General features: G+C 38.6%; 1 protein-coding gene across 2 annotated transcripts; it reads right to left on the bottom strand.

Annotated features, from left to right (window-relative positions):
* Positions 1-244: 244 nt before the first annotated feature.
* ZBTB11 (zinc finger and BTB domain containing 11) lies at positions 245-16,476 on the bottom strand. Of its 2 annotated transcripts, XM_026853500.1 has the most exons (10): positions 16,143-16,476; positions 15,246-15,477; positions 13,284-14,098; positions 10,679-10,858; positions 9,940-10,176; positions 9,418-9,562; positions 8,238-8,355; positions 5,349-5,507; positions 4,686-4,861; positions 245-3,316 (listed from the first exon to the last, which is right to left on the bottom strand). In XM_026853500.1, exons 1-10 carry the CDS (start codon positions 16,284-16,286, stop codon positions 2,790-2,792), a joined length of 2,733 nt encoding a protein of 910 aa, XP_026709301.1. In that variant the 5' UTR covers positions 16,287-16,476; the 3' UTR covers positions 245-2,789. The 2 variants fall into 2 exon arrangements, with proteins under 2 accessions (XP_026709301.1, XP_026709311.1); XM_026853510.1 differs by lacking the exon at positions 15,246-15,477 and having other exon boundaries at positions 16,143-16,250.
* Positions 16,477-18,637: the final 2,161 nt, after the last annotated feature.

Below are 18,637 nucleotides of genomic sequence, written 5' to 3'. Positions count from 1 at the left end.
TATATGGAAGATGAAATACTGAAAAGGAATAATTCAGCAACACATTTTTTCCCCCAAAAAAAGAAAAGTTGCTCTAAAGAGTAATTCATGGCAATGCTCAGTTTATTTAATGACAGAGATGACCATAACTCTATACATCTAACACTAAATAAAAACAGCAGAATGTACAAATCAAATCAATTATGTACAGGAATTCATTAGGAATACTTTAAAAATGGACATTTCTCATGAGCTCTATTTAAAAAAAAAAATCAAATTAAATAGTATCAACTACGTATTTGCAGTCTGACTTCAAATAGATAAGGGTAATGAACATCTTAAATTAAGAGCTGAAGTCTAAAGAAAAACATAAGGCAACTTCAGAGATACAGGAACAGCAAAGCTCAGAGCGACACTCCCTACTCACCTCCTGCCCTTCTGAAAAGGTAAGGCACAGTACATTAGGAAAGGGGTGCTGCAACACTTAGCTTTGGCATTCCTGGTTGTCTTGTTTAGGAAACACTCTTTGTGAATTTTTGTTTGTTTGTTTTTAAATGGCAGGCCATCAAGTTAGTGAAAGCATTTTTACAGTGGGTAACAAGGCTTCTAAATTCAGATTCACTTCTTCCATAGGCTGGGCAAATAAATAAATGCACCAAAGATTAAACTAAGGTGCTGGTAATATTCTTTTTATAAGGTAACACACTAAATATACAAATAAGTTCTAGCACTATTTACAGCTATTTTTCCTTGAACATTTCATCACTTTAGGAATACATAATTATTTGTAAGATAAAAACATTGAAGTACATTTTAAAGTTTACCTAATGCTCTTTTATATCTTCTTCCATCACAACAGCAGTATTTTAATTTTAAGCAGGATGGCTATCTCCAGATTCTTGACCATACAAAAATTCAAGAGTTACAGCTAGCAGGTTGTTGGGGCTTTTTTGAGTATTCACTTTAGTTTTACTCCATTTGGTAATTAGAAAATAATACAATTGTAAAGGGCTTCAGGATGTATAAACAACTAGATTATTTCTCTGCAGGAAGACTGTGACCTTTGAAATAGTCATCTATAGATTAACTCAGATCCAAGGCAGGAAACTAGAACTATATCATATTGCTCAAAAAATTTCTACAACTGCTTATCTACATGCTTGCAAAGTATGAAAAGAACAGTTCATTCTGTAGCTTAGTAGACAGATACTCAAGTAAGATGAAAGGCAGAAATACTAATTCAAATGAGGTGGTTACTTTGTCACAGATTTTGCCTAAATTTTGTTCAGTGGATCTCTTTCACAGGTAGTAAGTACAGCATGTAACTTTATCTGTGAAGTTTACTCTGAAATATTACAGGCTTCTGGCTCCTTGGATATCTTGCTACTGTCAAAGTTGGGAAACGTTTGATAGTATTATAGATTAAGAAAAATTTAAAGAATACAGTTCTGATTGTTCATGGGTATAGAACATTCAGTTACCTCAACAGACATGTTTCTTGCTTAAAAAACACCTAAACAAGCAACATGGAAAGAACCCACACCTTGTACAGATGAAGATGGGCATTGTTCATGGTATTAAATGACGGACATTTTAACTTGGACCAAGCATGGCTGTGATTCATACTTACTTGCAGGAACACCCAGTAAGAATTTTTCCATCTATGCAGTCTAACACTGGGTAATTAGCTTGCCCTAGAAATATTTTCTTACAGCAGCCGTAATGGGTCTTCTAGAGACAAACATAATTTTTACCCCATACTTAGGTTTTGATAGTTCTCTATCCTGATATCGCTGGGTGTCCTGTTTGCAAATTAGCAGGGCTCCCCCTTTCAACACGATACGAGATGAGATCAGATTTTAACTAGTTAGACTTCTGCAGTATATTTATATTCCTGAAGAATGTGCCATTAAACCTTTTTCATTTGAGTTTCTATGTCAAATGTAATGCAAAATTAGAACCATCCCTCATTAGGCTGTCTGCTTTGGACACATACAACGATAGCTTCTGTTACGCAACCAATCATCATTAACTAACCATGGTTGTGCCTAGAGGCTGAAGTGTAAGCTCCCTGCTTACAAATAAAAAGCAATTTTTTGCCTTCTCTAAGCCGGCTCCCTGCAGTGCGCTGTTCTCTGGTCAACTTAAATTCACAATCCATCTCAGAGAAACACTTCCTCAAGACTTCAGTGAACCTCTGCCCATCACCTGTAAAACATTTTACAGCATTTTGCTGAACTTTGGGCCTGCCACTCACCAACTTGGAATTTAAGTTCTTCAAAACCAGGATTCACCAACTTCTGATGGTTCTACCCAAAGAAAAAAGCCTCAGATTTTCTGTATGTTGCATTAAGCACATGCTGCAGGAAGCACTGTACCATCCCCTTGTCTTGGGGAGTAAACAGACAGAATCCAGTGCAGGTAATTTGCTTGCAAACTTGAAATATATGTAAAAACATAAGTTAAAAAATGCTACTGATAGCTGTGCATTTAGTGCATCTTATACTTTTTCTTTTTTTTTTTTAAAGTTACAGCATGGTACTTACTCCATGACACAGAAAACTTTATTATTCCAATTTTTTTTTTTTTAATTTTATTTCAGTTATGGCCAGTGCAGAAATCTTAGCCTTCAAAGCCTTGGCCCACACCGAAGCATCTTAACTTTTTGCCTGTAATGCAGTATTTTGTCAGCAAGATGTTCAGTACTGGGGATTAACTGTCTGAAAACAGTCATCACTGTAAGCCTGAGACATCCAGTCGCTCCCACAGATCACAAGACCTCACCCTTTTTCCCCTCTTATGTACTGCATTCAGTCTGTCTTTGTAACATGGGCCACTTCCACTTCTACAGTTTCGATGGCCTGTGTCACTTCAACCATTTTCTGTCCTTGCTGTTGAGCCAATACATAATTTACCACCTGCATGATGCTTTGGTCAGAAAGAGTAGACACTGATGTACATTCTTCAGTAGCTGCAACTGCTTCGATAGCTTCAAGCGTCTCTCCTGTCACTACCACGGTCTCAATCTCATTATCTTCAATGCTAATCTCTGTTTCTTGTTCCTGCATGTCTGCTGCTAAAATGCTGATGGCATGCTCTACCTGTGTTCCCTGGTTATGAAACTGAAGAGTATCTTTTTCCAGCATAATTTTGCAGGGTACGTAATCCCTATGGAACTTGGTCATGTGCTTCCGCAGCGTGCGGGCGTCTATGTAAGCTTCGTTGCACACCGGACAGACGTAGGGCCGCTCTCCGGTGTGCGTCCTCACGTGGCGCTTCAAGGAGCGCGCGTCAGCCCAGGCCACGCCGCAGGTCAGACACTCAAAGGGCTTCACACCTGCTCTCGAAGGGAAGGCAAGGACAAGACATCGTCAGTGTTCATACATATGCATGAGTGACGATGAGAAGTGATGGGGGGAACAGCAGTATAAAATCTCAGAAGAAATACTGTAATTTTTTTCATGTAAGAAAGAGATCTTGCTTACCAATTTTCTGCTCTACAATATAATGCAAGCCTAATACATTCAGTGGTCATATTTTCCACAAGTGCTCTGTCCAATCTAACATTTTACTTCTAAAAAACTTTTCTTCTCAAAGTTCCTTTTAATATAGCTTCTCCCCTATTTCAAGTGCATACCACTTAATAAAATTCTCAGTATTATTTTTCCAGCAATGCCTTTCTGAAACCATGTTTTACTTCACAGAATTTGTTACTCACATTTCTAGTCATCTTTTATTTTTGTAAATCCCTTTATATACCTCTCGCCAAACCAGCACCCATTCTAGTTAGCTGGTAATGCCATCAACAGTTGTTTCCTCATCCTCCACACCACATATGTTCAAACACTGCACCTGATGCTTGTACGATCTTATTCTCCCTTACAACATCTGACTTTTGTGGTCTGTAGTATCTCATGGGGCATGTGGGTAGTGACAAACACTATTTAAATACTGGCTTTTCCTCTGTAACACTGTAGATTTAGGCTAAGCACCTACTACAGGACACTTTCTCTGTTTAGAAACAAACACAAAATCTCTATTTCAGAAGTTAGACAGCTATTACATTTACTCATACAAGCTCTTTTGAAGCATGTCTCCTTTTAAAAAGTGGTTTTTGCCCTGAAATAGAAGTACATATAGACTTCTAACAGAGCTGGAACATCCAAATGCTCAAAAATCAGTATCATACTTCACATCTAAAGTAAAAATGCACACTTTTTTTTTTAAAAAAAAATGTTTTCATATTTTCCCCCAAACATCATATAGCTTGTTATAAATCAAGAAGTTGACCAATTTCCAACAGCGGTCCTTTTGTTAAATTCAGGCCAATCCCTCTCATGTTTGAAGAATATTTTGTTAACCATGTGCATCTTTCAAACTGGAGAATGTTTTACTATATCCAATTCTTTGCCAGATATACAGCTTTTAATCACTTCTAAAAAAATCCCCTTCCATTAAAGTTCTGAGAAGGACAAGTTGTCACCTGTCCCTGTGTGTGACTGCAGTTTTAGGAAGAGCCCAACAGCCACTTCTGGGAATAGCTGGAAGCAAGTTAACAAACAAGGACTAGCATAAAAACAACTGGAGAATCTGTAAGAATTTCTACGCATCTTGCAACACAGGACACACACAGACTCAAAGAAACCCTTTCCTCCTTAATGTTTTTAGAGGTTGAGGGATGTCATGACTACTTGTTTTCTACATACCTTCATGATTGTTCATGTGTCTCCTATATTCTCGGAGTTGTGTGAATTTTCTTCCGCAATGCTCACAAACTCGTTCCAGATTTTGTTTTGCTCTTCCTTTTTTACCATGTGTAGCTTTCTTTACATGTCTTCTGTACAAAGCTTTCTCATAAAATTCTTTGCCACATATATTACATCTAAAATGTGTTAAATGAGAAATCTATTGAAACCATTGTTCTATGCTTATGTTACACTTTTTAAATCAAAATGCACTTCAATTACAGTAGGCAAAGTTCAGTGGGAATACTGTCTCATATGACAAGCAATTCCATAATTAGAAACAATATTGTTGGACCGAGCTACATTTTCTCTTATTCACAGCCACAAAGCTTCCACTTACCATTCTAGAGAAGTGAAGTCACATACAAAGCATTTCTAACATCATCAATTACAATTATCTTCTTACAACTTCACTGTAGTAGTTCCAGGATTGTGTCAGCAGGTTAAGAGTTGGACCACACTATCTGAAGCCACCCATCCATTTTCAAGCACTCAAGACCCCAGTCAACATCAATAAATTGGTACTTTAAGAAAGCACTAGGCAGTTCTTTCTTGACTGGCTGTGAATCTGTATAACCTCATAATGATTAGTACATTTCAGTTGTTAAATTAATTTCCTCTTACCTATAAGGGTCTGTGACAGAATGAGACTTTACATGAGAATACCAGTCTTTCTTCCAACTGTAACATTTTCCACAGAACTGACACTGAAATGGCTTCACACCTAAATGTTTATTCATATGCTGCCGAAGATCTCGAGCTTCATAGAAACTCTTTTCACACCTGTAACAGTCAAGGTTTTAGCATCTCACATAAGAAAGATCTTGTTGATCCTGATTTCAAAGTCACTGAACCCTCTTCTTTAATGGCAACTGAAGACTGATAAGACACCACCTAATGTGTCATCAGTATCTATGGAAAGCACAATTCCTTTCCAAACTAGGGAAATTAAAAGAAAAAAAAAAAACATCCAAAAACAGCTTATCTGAAAGTCTGGAATATACCTTGAGGAGCTCTGCAACACTTTTATTTGTTATGGGTAGCTATATTCTTTCTGTTATTTTTATGGGGAATAATCAAAGGCAAACCAACTGGAAGAAATCAGAAATCTGTATTATACCATATAAACTTCTGAGGATAGTAACAGCTTTCTTCCCTTAACCAAAGAGGATTAATTATTGATACAAAGATAACTGGGATTTGTTGTTTGTAATGCTCATAAGTGTTTTTTTCAAAATTAAAAATAAAATTCAGAATCCTACAAGAAAGCATCTGGAAGTAGTGATGGAAGGTGAAAGCATCTGGAAGTAGTGATAGGAAGTAGCTCATACTTTAGCCTGCTGCTTGTATACATCTAAACCCAGGCAAATTCCTAGTTGTCCTTCATGTATACCTTATCATAGTGTGACTATATATAATTACAAATCACTAACTCCTCTTGGTATGAAAACTGCAGAGGTCAGTCTAATCAAAGACATACTTTCTCCCCTTGGAAGAAATTCTGGTCTTCAGACACCTTTGCCTGATAATCTGCATCTCTTTCTCATGTAACACCATATACCTGTATGACTCAAGAAAGGACAGAGGCAAAAAAATGCCAGCAAGCAAAGGTGGAGGGTTCACCTTCTACAGCTGATCAACCTCTGGAATGAGGGAATCTCAGAATTCCCAACCTCCAGTAACATCTGGAAAAAAAAAAAAAAAAGCTTCCATACAGGAACAAAATTTCCTGAAGAATGGGCGTTCTGGAGAAGGAAAAAGCCTTCTTTGGTTTTCAGGGGGAAAAAAAAATATGAAAAAAAATTTTTTTAAAAGGGAAAAAAAGGAAATAAGAAAAAAAACCCCAACAGTGATAGTCCTTGAGCCACCTGAGCAATTTCCTCTTCCTAGGCTGGAAAAACTGACAGCTCCAGTTCAAATGGAGCTCTCAGGGATCCTGGGTTTGCAGATCCACATCAAAAAGTACCACAAAGACCCCTAAAGGTCTTGAATGGGGGTGGCACTTGATAATCTCCCCTCAAGGCCTGCATATTTGGAAAAGCCATTAGAGAAGTAAAAAACTCATTCAACCACTACCACCACTCCCTGACACTCAGGCACCACTGCAATTTAATCAAATACCTACTTCACTGGAAATTTTCCATGAACATTTCAGGAAAATAACTCACGTTCAGCTTTGTTCAACTGGGCCTGAAGCTCAAACTGGCTGGGAGATAAGAGTCAGACTTGAAGGCTGGTGGAGAGATTTACATACTGAGCCACTGAACCAGAAAACTGGTCTGGTTATTGCTTAGTGAAGCTCTTGAAACCATTTGTGACAACGTGAATTATATTCTTAGTATATATCTTTGCTGTAGAAGAAACAAGGGCTATGTCTGTTTTGAAGGAGCTGGGGAATCAAAATATCTTCTCTGTCAAGGTGATCTTTTTCATCCACGACTGTACTGCCTTGGGTAAAATGTTTTTATATTTAAAATATAATTCTCCTTCAAAACCAAAATTGCCTTCCCTAGTACATTTTGTCAAACAGTTCCGTCCCTGTTGTAGACCCTATTAGCTCTGTTCTTTGTGTTTCTAAGATTGATATTCTAAGCATTAAAAAGCACTAAATAAAAACATTGCTGACAGAATTAAAGCGAGTTTTCAGCAGTGAGAAAATATTATTTTTGCTAGCACGCAGCAGCACTACCAGAGATACTTTAAATAATATTTTATAGCTTTCACTAAAACCATGAGTTGCATACAGGCAATCAAACTGTGCAACTTCTCCTAATACCTGACAGAGCTTTCCACTGACACTTTGGAAATTAAGCACCATTTGTGCTTTTGCAGGTCACTTGAAAGGGTTCTCCTACAGTCTGCTTGTTCGTGGAAAAAGTATCCACGTTTTGCTACCGCACTAGGAGACACGCTCTTTCTGGTTACAGTTTCTGCTAAACTGAAATCCATAATGCAAAGATATTTAAGTGATCATATAAGTTTTATGGTCAAATTAACTGCAATAGCCAGTGAGTCTTAATTTATGATGTTCCTGTAGAGCTGTTTGCTAAACACAGTCTACTGCAGTGCATGCAAGTACATGACATCATAGACCGTATAGGAAATTTTCAAATTAAACTGAAATCAAATATTGCAGTAAAAGAGGGCAAGAAAAGGCTGAGGGCCTGTCACCACTGATGAGAGTACTGCTCTTCTATCTGTCCTACAAGGGAGCTTTAGGACCCCATAGCTACTGAGTACAGCTACAAGTGCCAAACAGAGTCATTAGAAAACAAATCTATGAAACTAGAGTTAGGTAACAGTTAAAAACCAAACTTTTGCTCTCCAATGTACTAACATGTATTAGCATGTATTAACGAAAGTGTGGTTTTTACTCTTATGCTTTAAGTGTCTTATTCCAGGCCACTGAACAGTTCTACACTACAACAAGGAGCTGCTTTTAATCTTTAAAACTACTAGGATCATTAATGTTAAGAAAAAAAGCCCACCAAAAAAGCCTACCAACCAACTTACTCGGTACACTGATATGCACGAACTTCAGGCTTTGGCTGGTGTTTCTTTATGTGTTTACTGAGTCCTGATGCCCTGTGGAAAGATTTTCCACAGATGGAACAAAGATACTTGGATTCTCCTGACAAAAACAAACAAAACATGTTACAAAGCCAAGCTTCCATATCTCTGGAGTGCTTTGTGAGAGTTTTTTGCTTTTTATGTAATTTATCTTAAGTAATCAGAGCAGTGCTACAAAGATAAGTTGGTTTAATTACATACAGATAGAATTTTTAAGTTTTTTGTATGTGCCAGTGTAATAACACACAGTGGGAAGCAGCAACTCTAAATTACTTTATTACATGTTTTTAAACACAGGTGTAACACTGCAGCTACTAATTAGTCATGAAATGCCAACAGCCTAAAAAATTGCCCTCTTGTGTGAAAAAAAAGCCAATTGCCTGTGCCTGTGTAATATGAAACTTCCCCAGCAACGCAGCAATGCTTACAGATAACTTATATCTTGAATTTGTGGAACATCACTTAAATTAAATTTGGAGTTTTCCACTCCAATTCATCAATTTAGGGAGTGCTGAGTACTAATTTAAATTCCTTCATTTCTACAACAAATGGTCTTAACAGAAACAGTCTCTTGATTCTGACCAACTTGGGAAACAAGAAACACGGACAGTTTCTATACATTACAATTTTAAAACTGCTTGTATTAAATTATTATCTTTCACATGCTACGATCTTTCAAGATACGAGGTTTTATAAAATTTCAGTATTAGTACAGCAAGTCTTGTAAAACATATATGGAGATTCTCAGAGAATTAACATCGCATGTTTTCCTCCACAAGGACCAGCCAGAAGTGTAAGTGCTCCAGAACATTCCAGCCTGTTGCTGATCTTTGTTGAATTGACATGATACAGCCATTAAACACGTACATAAAAACATAGGAACAGACCAGCCATGATTCACTGTTCTCATATAGAATATGTGCATAACATTACACTATGGTTAAACCAAGCCCAGAAAATAAATGTAAAATGACTACTTACCTCTATCTCAGCTGCCTAACCAGTAGAAGAAAAAGGAGAAAACACTACTTATTTTTTTAAAGAGTTCCTCTGACACTGAAGGACAATGTTAAATTTCAGCAGCACACAATAGCCAACCAAATTAAAAGGATCCTCCTCTTACCTGTATGAATGCTCATGTGTTCCTGAAGACTTCTTTTTGTGACAAATGACTTTTCACACAAGTCACACTTGAACTGTTTCTGTACTTCATGGAGAGCTAAGTGCATTTTTAATCCATGCTTATACGTAAAGGTCTTTCCACAAACCTAAAAAAATAAATCCAGATCCAGTGGAATAGGACAAATAAAACTCATTATGTAATAGGTGTTTAACTTCAAACACAACAAAACCTCCTGTGTCTCCTGGGAACCAGGATGGCCAAGCCTGTGATTTCACAGCAGTGGCAGAACTGGTCTGTTGAAAATAAACTACTCAAGGGAAGGCATTCTTCTAAACACAAGAATACGAACTTTCATGATTCAACTTCATTCTAGTTTTCTCAGTCTCGGACTACAAGAATTATCATGAGGAATGTTACAAGCTTTCCCTTTTCTGAAGTGACCTAAATTAACCTAAATTTTAGGACAGGATATGAATATCAAAATATCAAGAAAATGTTACTAATATGATTAAAGGATGTTACCTTGCACGCATGTGGTTTTACACCTGTATGTTTGAGCATATGTATTCTGAGAGAATAGAGCTTAGGTAGAGTTCTCCCACATATATCACATATAAATTCCCGTTTAGTTCTCCCTTTCACAGAGGAAACGCCTGTCTCTTCTACACTAGCAGCTGCTGTGTTCACTTCAGTCTTCCGAGTGTGCCGGACAAGATGGGCTCGCAGGGACGCACCATACTGGAATTCTTTTTTACACAACTGGGGAAGAAAGTATTACAACTTTACATTTAATATTCAAAATGTATTTAAAAAAAGGTAATAAAAGGTTTTAAGTATAATAATATGATTAGCTAGGTCTATAACCTGGCTCCAACAGACATTTTATCTCAGGTTGATAGTTGTGTATTTTGAATTTTATGGCTACTGATAGAACCGCTGATCACTTCCCAATGAGGGTAACTTCCAGGCTAAACGAATCATGGTTGCAAATTTACCAGTAAGATTAAAAGTAAAGCCCACTCCAGCACTGTCCCAAGGAGTTAGTGCACTACCATGTCACATGGTGCTGTCAGGCCATGGGACTGCACCACATTTCACCCCACCCCATCCAGATCAGGGCTGCAACCATCTCTGAAATCCGTAAGGTAAATAATACATGTGCAAAAAGAGGCAAGAAAAATAATTACTAATGTCATTACTGGATGAATTTTCATAAAGAGAGAGGTTTGCAGAAAAACAAAAACCCCAAACCAAAACTTACTGGGCATTTATAATCTTTACACCTTTCATGTTTCAGTGTGTGCATTATAAGTGCATAGCGCCGCTGGAACACCATTCCACACTCAGTGCATTTGTGCTGAGCTTCCACTTCATTATTTTCCGTGATGTCTCTTTTGGGTTGTTTCAACTTTTTCCCTCTTTGTACCAGCTTCATGGCAACCTAAGTTGAAGAAACATAATCCACAAATGAACTTTACTAGACCCTGTTTTATATTTCCTATGCAAGTTAGCACTAAAAGCTGATGTTTCTGTGTGTTGCTATAATACCACCAAATACTGCTCAGTTTACTTAGCTGCTAGGAAGTTACCCCCTTTCGGTTCACTGCAAAACTACGGATGTCATAGTGGGTCTTGTTTTAAAACCATAAACTGATTATAATTACAGACTATGACTTACTAGTTCAGAGACAACAAACTATTCAGCCCTGAGTAACTGCCTAGGTGAGAGTTAAGGGATAGTTACAGAGGAACCACATGGCACTGCCAGTCACAATTTCTATCAAATGTTTGCAACTCTTCCCTAATCTCCAACTTCCCTTTTCAGGATTTACATTTGCTGTACTACAGAAGTCATTAGATTTTTAAAAAAGCAGCCCAATTAATTTTTATCAGCTAGCAAAAACTGAGTTATTAATAACCTGTAAAAAAGTTTAGAGTATTTAAAAAAAGTTCTTTCTGGTTAAAAGCATTCCAGCTTTTCCACTGAAGTGGTCTTTTTGTTAGGCAGCAGTGTTGTTTGTTAGGCAGTATTGGCAGTGCTACCTGGAGCTGGTAATCTCGTTTTCCTTTGAAGAAACTTGCTGTCAAATTCTTTGAAAGCCAAATTGTAAGTAAGCAGGCTGAAATTTCCTGTATCAGATATCTCCCCTTCAAGTTTCTGAGAATAAGGTAATGGAAAAAAGTACAATGCATCCCCATTTCTTCCTCCTGTTCCCCCTACAAGTGAGGTATCTAACAGTTTTTGAAAACATGCTAGCCTTTCCACATGTCTCAGAAACAAACTAAAACTCAACCAGGAACATTTTTTTTTTTTAGTTTGGCTGTTGCCCTGAAAATTTATGCAAACTTGGCTAAATCATGATGCCACACAAAAAATTTTGTTCAGCAAACGATTAGTAAGAGCTTGAAAAATAATCCATTCAGACACAGAATGCTTCATCCCCAACATCTCCATACCCACTGCAATTACTGTAATTCAGAAGTCAGCAGCAGTTTGCCTGCAATCTCTTTTTCCCGCTATTCTTCCAGCATCAAAACCGGGAACTCAGGAAGGAATGTCTCCTTCCCAATGCTTACATCACATCCAGTGCCATGGTGGGGAAGGGGGGTGGGGTGGGGGGCAGAGCTGAGGGATGCATGAGACAAGAATACCAGAAGCTATGAAAGGAGTTAGGAAAGCAGAAACCTACTCCTGAATCCAATTCTGAGGAATTATTTAAACCAGTTTCTGTTTTCCATAGGTGGCCACTGTCTAAAGACCTCATCTGTCAAAAGGCCAGATTTAAACTAAAAACTGCAAAACAAGTTAACAGGAGCTGTTCCCAAAGCTAAATATTCCGCCTCCCAAAGCAGAACAAAACCCTGTCATTCTCCAACCATCATAAATAGGTTGCTCAATCATTATGGTTGTGCCAGTATTCACATCTGGGCTTTAAGTCCATCTGTAAAAGGAGACTAATGCTAAAATTTCTAACCACAAGGGTGCTGTAATGGTAACAAATTATCCCACTGCATGTGGGACTGGTGGCTCTAGTAGGTAAATGTCTCACAGAACATCTCTGGAAATGATCAGTTCTTCCTAAAATGCAGTCAATGTGGAATGAGTAAGGCAAAGTGTGCTCTGTCACAAAAATGAATGTATTAGTGCTCAGTGAAGTGAATGTCAGCTATCCATAGGCACTGAAAGAGGAAAGGCTCCTGAAGGGCAAAGAGTAAGACAGTCTCATTTAAAAAGATAATAATTGAAACAACTAGTTCAATTACTAAACATTTAATATGTGTGAGTGCTAGAGTTTTTAATACCAGTGCTCTCTGAACCTTTTTTTTTTTTTTTTGAACTGACCCCAGTCTGAAGGTAGCAGGACTACATTATTGTGGCATGACTATGTCTTAAGATCTACACAGGATATCAGATTTTTCATCCCCAATGCTCTGTTTTCAAGTCGTAACAAATGTAGGGTCTCACTTCTCTGATAGATAAAATACATTTGTCTATGACTGACATACACACATGCTAGTTAAGAGTTAAATTCCCAGATCATGAATAATTTTAGGGAGAAGATACACCTTCTGTTCAACCACAAGAAGCTGTGAGAAGATACTCAAGCTGGGCTAAGGTGACTGAGCACTCTAAACATCTTCAATATGGAAGGAATTTTTACACCAATGTTTGTTTTTTTTGTTTGGGTGTTTGGTTTTTTTTTCCCAACTGTCACATTTTAGAAGTTACTTCAGTTTGCCATAATGTTAATAGCTCAAAAAGAAAAACATCTGACAGACAGTGCTTGGAATCACAAAAGTCTTTTCAGACTGGTCTCGAAACACTGGTTGATTACTGACAACAGGCTTAAAGACAGATAGAATACCTGTTGTATTGCAGACTTAGGATTTGTCTTTCTATTTTGCAGTTTTTTGTCAGTTCCTTTATGCAATTTGATATATCCCCCTTCACTAACAGAACGCTGGCGCAGCTTGCTTTTGTAAGTATCATCCTGGCTGGAAGCTAGGCTTTCTGGTTGCGAAACTGAAATGCTCTGTTCTTCAATTTGCTTGCCACATTTTAGCTTGACTGTTCCTGAGGAGTCTTCAGAAGCACTGTCCACATTTGCTTTACCATTTTCGTTCTGATCTGTCTCAATTGCTGTTTGACTTTGTGTGTCCATGTCTTCTACAGCTGACGGCTTAGTCTCTACGACAGACACGGTGCTATTTGAAATGCTCTCCAGCAGCTGCATCTTGACGTAATTTTCGGTTGTTTCACACTGCTCCACAGGCTTTGGAAGACCATCTGGAGTGGCCTCTACAGGCTCTGGGGGCACCAGGTCAGGCTGGGGTGCTGCGGCCTCCTCTGTCCCAGCAGAGGAAGGAGCTCCATTCACAGCAACTGGCACTTCACTGGATGCAAGCTCCGGTTGCTCAGCACCGTCCATGGGCTGCCTCTCAACTTCAGTCTGTTCTGATAAATTTTGAGTTGACTCTACCGTTTGAATATCTCCCTTTTGGTACACAGTAATTTGTTTCTCTTCCATCTGTTTGTGCACATTTTCACAGATTTCGAGGACCTCTGACATGAAGAGATGCCGGGCAAGCATGGCTACTTCTGCCATACTACAGAAGTCAAAAGTTAATTCTGAAGTATAAGCAAATTCCAATAGAGGCAGGAAACTGGATTTGCAGAACCCTACCAGGAATAAAACAAGAGATTAGAGCAAACACTGGTGATCCCAAAGTACACCAAAATATCCCATGATGGATACAACAGTTCGCCTTTGATATGGTTAAGTCTGAAATTTAGAGCAAAAAGCACTTGCAAGTAACACTGCAGCCTCTCCACTGGGACTCAATTAATTGTCATATATGAAAAAGCGTCCTTCTTGTGTATTTTCTATGTGGAAGTAAGCTCAGCTTTCCAATAAGTAAGTAGAACTGAGGTAGTTTCACAATATAATTCTTTAGAAGAATGTTTCAAGATGCTGGGAGAGCCTCAACATTTTTGAAGCAGATTATCCCTAATTTAACCCAAGTCATTCTGGACCTGCTACATTCAGAAAGCAGTCAGGATTTAGGTAACAACTGCTGTGGCAGAAATATAAGACAAGAAAGTGGCTAATGAAAAAAAGAAAAAAGATACGGATATATAGATAGAAATGCTTATAAATAAGCATTTGGTATAACTTTTCACAATTCTGTAAGTCATAAATATTTAATTTGGGGGACCTTCCAGAACATCATACTACAAATCTATTGTTCATGCAGAGACAGATACAGTTAAACAAATGAGAAAGCAACGCAGTAGGTGTATGTTCTGTACAGTATTCTTCATCACTACAAAGCTATTTTTAGAACATTTATTTTAGGATCATCTCCAATCTTTAAGTACCAGAAGGTTTGAGAAATAAGCAGAAACATGTATAATAGTGTTTTGCACATATAAGAAACAATTTAGTATTTGTTCAGCTAAACAACTGAGAAGCTAGTCAACATCCCTTCTTGATGTATTCAAGCATTTGATTATGTACCCTTTTTTAATGTTTGTGACTAATACAAGGAGAAAACACACCTAATCAAAGTAAAAATCAATCCAAAGCTTCTCAGAAATTTTAAGATGAAATCCCATAGTCCATTCAATATGGAAAATCAGATTATGCAAAACTAGAGCCATCACTTTAGCATTAAAATCCACATAAAATACTTTCAGATTAAAAGAAAGAAAAATAGCAAGATGAAACATTAAGTTGTCTTGAACACTCAAAAAAAGACTGAATCAAATACTGTACACCTTACTTAGGATATTATGATTTCTAGCTTTGAAACCCACAACAATTCACCTGACAGATCCACTACAGCTTCATGACTAGAGACAGCTCCCTTTTCAATGAAGAGCTCTCGGAAGTACTCGCTGTTGGCTGCCAAGACAGATTTGTGAGCTTTGTACTCCTCTCCTTCAATCAGCAGAGTCACATCACAGAACTGATTGGAAAGCCTCTGCTGATTCAGTTGGTTTAAGACTGACAGACAATGTTTGGAAGATGACTGCTTCACAAGGCCCTTACTGTCAACCTGTCATAAACAACATTATGAGAACTTCATTACATTTAGACTGTGCCTTTTTAAACATTCACACTGAAATACAGAAAAGGATTATTTTCTGCAACTGTACAATCAGTTCAAGCCTGTACAGCATTTAGTTTAACTTTACTGTTGTTTTCTTTCTTTAAACGCATCCAGTTTCACCCTCCCTCCAAACACAGTTAAAACAGACAACCAGCAAAATGGGAAGACATGGATATTCAAGCAGTTCTTCGACCGTTATTTTTCAATGCTACAATCCGAAATGGTTTCTAGATTCAAAAACATTTGTTTACATGCATATGAACCCCCAGTTACCAACAAGAATTTATATGTATATAAATATAGCATCATTTATTAAGGATTCCATTACTATCTTGTATGTGATGCCTTACTAATTCTGCTTTTGCCATTCATTTTCCCTTGGGTCCTACAGGCATAAATAGGAGTTGGGCTTATTTTATTTTCGAAAGGTGACACACTAGAATTAACTTCACTCTATATATACCAGTAACCCGTTTCCACATATTGAATATCTTTGGCAAAATTTGTATCATATTATTAGAAGTTTATCACAGCAATGGAAAATAAGTATGTGACTAAGAACGCATTAACAAACATCTTAAATACATTCAGATGTAAACAATGGTACTTACAAATACAAGTTCATGCTTTGCTATTGGCTTCTTCTTCACAGGCTTCAGGGATGCCGCTGGGATTGATGGCGGATTACTCAATTCATCATCTGTTTCATTACTGTCTTCCTGAGATTTTACATCCAGTCCTAGCTCCTCCAGCATTTCAGAAGGATCTGACAGAGATCTAGAGCGATCCAGCTTCTCCTGGCACTTGCTGCATTCTTTAATGTAATCTTTAACCTGCTTAAGAATACCTAAAAAAAAAATTAATTGGAGCTTAGTTAGGCTTCTGATCTTTGTTCAAGTTACCTTAAACACATAAGTAAACATGTAGGTGACTAGCAAAACAGTATGACACACTTACTGAGAAAAATGAAGTCAGACACCTACACTTTGCTTCTCTGACTTCTTTTTACCTGTTTTGCTTCTCTCACATCACTGCATGATATGTCACTACTGTAATCCATCGTTATTTTGAGATAGTGCATTTAGAACACCACTATATCAAGCCAACCCTCCTATAAAGATTTTTAAGGCTAGAAAAAAATATTTGTATTTATACATTCTAAGAATCCCAAGACAATGAAAGCTGTAACCTAATCCTGCATTTAGCCCACACAAGTGCATCCCAGCTTGTCCTTACTGAAGGGGGCAAGAATTAGAAAGCTCACCTAAGGACTTTTGCAAAATTGGGACCGTGTTATATGCAATGATGCTGACATGTATTAACACCAATTTAAATAAATTGCATATGATTAGGGGATTTGAAGAAATTAACTTCCCACCAGTACTTTAACTGGTGTAACTAAATAATTTTTGATACTCAATAGTTCCTAAGCCCAGGGTCCTCTTCCAGGTAACAAGGCATTTTCAGTGTACGGCTTTCAACCCAAATTAATTTTCTTCATTAGGACAAAATAAAAGCATACATAACAACAGCCATGTCTTTGTAGCTCAAAATCTAGCACAGCTTAAAAACCTGGCTGACGTAGACTTGCACCGCTCACACCTTCTCAGAGCATGAGATGCACTATCATTATGTACATATCTCTGTAAGGATAGGGAAAACAGACTTCAGGCAACCCAAGACATTCATGCCCATTTCAAGCATTTTTCCTTGATTTCATCTGTCCATTTCTCAGGACAAAAGGTTTCTGGTCTTCAGATCTCATATCTAGCACCCTTCCTGGTCACTTGACCACCCTACAGCCCATTGCTTCCCAGTTACAGAGCAGACAGAAACAACAGACTGGCACCCATGTGAGGATGATGACTGGGTCAAAGCTGCTGCCCACTAGCAGCAGAAGAGCATTATAACGGCTGGGGAAGCCAATGTTTTAGAGGAGAAACAGATAAGAAACAAAACACTTGAACTGAAAGCAGGATGTGAATTTTAGTATTATCAGTGCAAGAGAAATAAGAGAATATAGGTTGTACAAATAAAGGTAGCCAATAAGATCAAAAGATGCAGATTACAGAACGTGCTCCTCTGACAAACAGAAGATATACTGATGTCCATTAAGGAAGTTTCCAGCATAGGATGACAGTAGATGCTAGAACAGTCCAATATTGGGCAGACGATGAGAATCCAGACAAAGGCAAGATGACCACCTTCCAGAATGCATTTGTCAACTTCCAAATCCTTTTTCACATCAAAGATCTTCATTCAAGTCAGCAGGATCTGGACTGGAAGGACAGGCTGCAGCTAGAGCAAAAAGCCTCCAAATCCAGATAGTGAAAACTAAAGCTGAAATGACAGATGTGCTGACTGATGGACCAAAAATGCATTAACAAGAGAAGCAGTACAAACAGAAACTAGACCCTGGGCAACAGAAATGTGGGATATTTGTTCAATGGATAGGTAAGACTAAAAGTAGAATGTCAGATCCAAAGGGAACACAGATAGCAAATCACTGGCTCAGCCAAAAGGCAGTCCCGATTGGGACTTAGTGCTGTTCGTAAGCTACTATTTCTAACAGCCGTGGCATCACTCGGGGCCCGTCTGTGGATTAGTTTGGTCTTTTCGGTTTCTCATGAGAAGAAAGAGCCAAATATAACAAGGAGTGCATGGACTAGGAGCCACGGCTGGCCGCTCTACTATTCGAACGTGAACACCAGGCACAAGCTGGCTGGAAAAGGGTTAAAAGCTGAGCTTGGTCACAGAGAATGGATGAACGCCCCATACAGAGCGTCCGGGCTGAGAAGTGCAACACCTGGATGGGGACAGCCGTGCTCTGCGCTCCCATATATTCCGAGCATCGCTAGTGGCTAAGAAGCCGCGGGACAAGTGGCCGAGCCAGGTGTAAGCCGCACAGGCAGGCCTGCCCCTCGCAGCAGCGACCCGCCGTCGCGGCCGGCACCCCACGGCGGATGTCCCCGGATGAGGCAACGGGGAGCCACGGAGGCGCTTACTTCATGATGGCGGCGGCGGCCGGGGCCGAGAGGAAGGGAGAGGAGGGAGGGACGCGGAACAGAGGCTGCCGGGAAGCGGCGCGCAGCACGCCGGGACAGTC

The sequence above is a fragment of the Athene cunicularia genome, assembly GCF_003259725.1.
Source record: "Athene cunicularia isolate RWA chromosome 1 unlocalized genomic scaffold, athCun1 chr1_part1, whole genome shotgun sequence".
Taxonomy (NCBI): Eukaryota; Metazoa; Chordata; class Aves; order Strigiformes; family Strigidae; genus Athene; species Athene cunicularia.
Note: the sequence above shows the minus strand (reverse complement) of the source record. Positions and strands in the feature narration are given on the sequence as shown.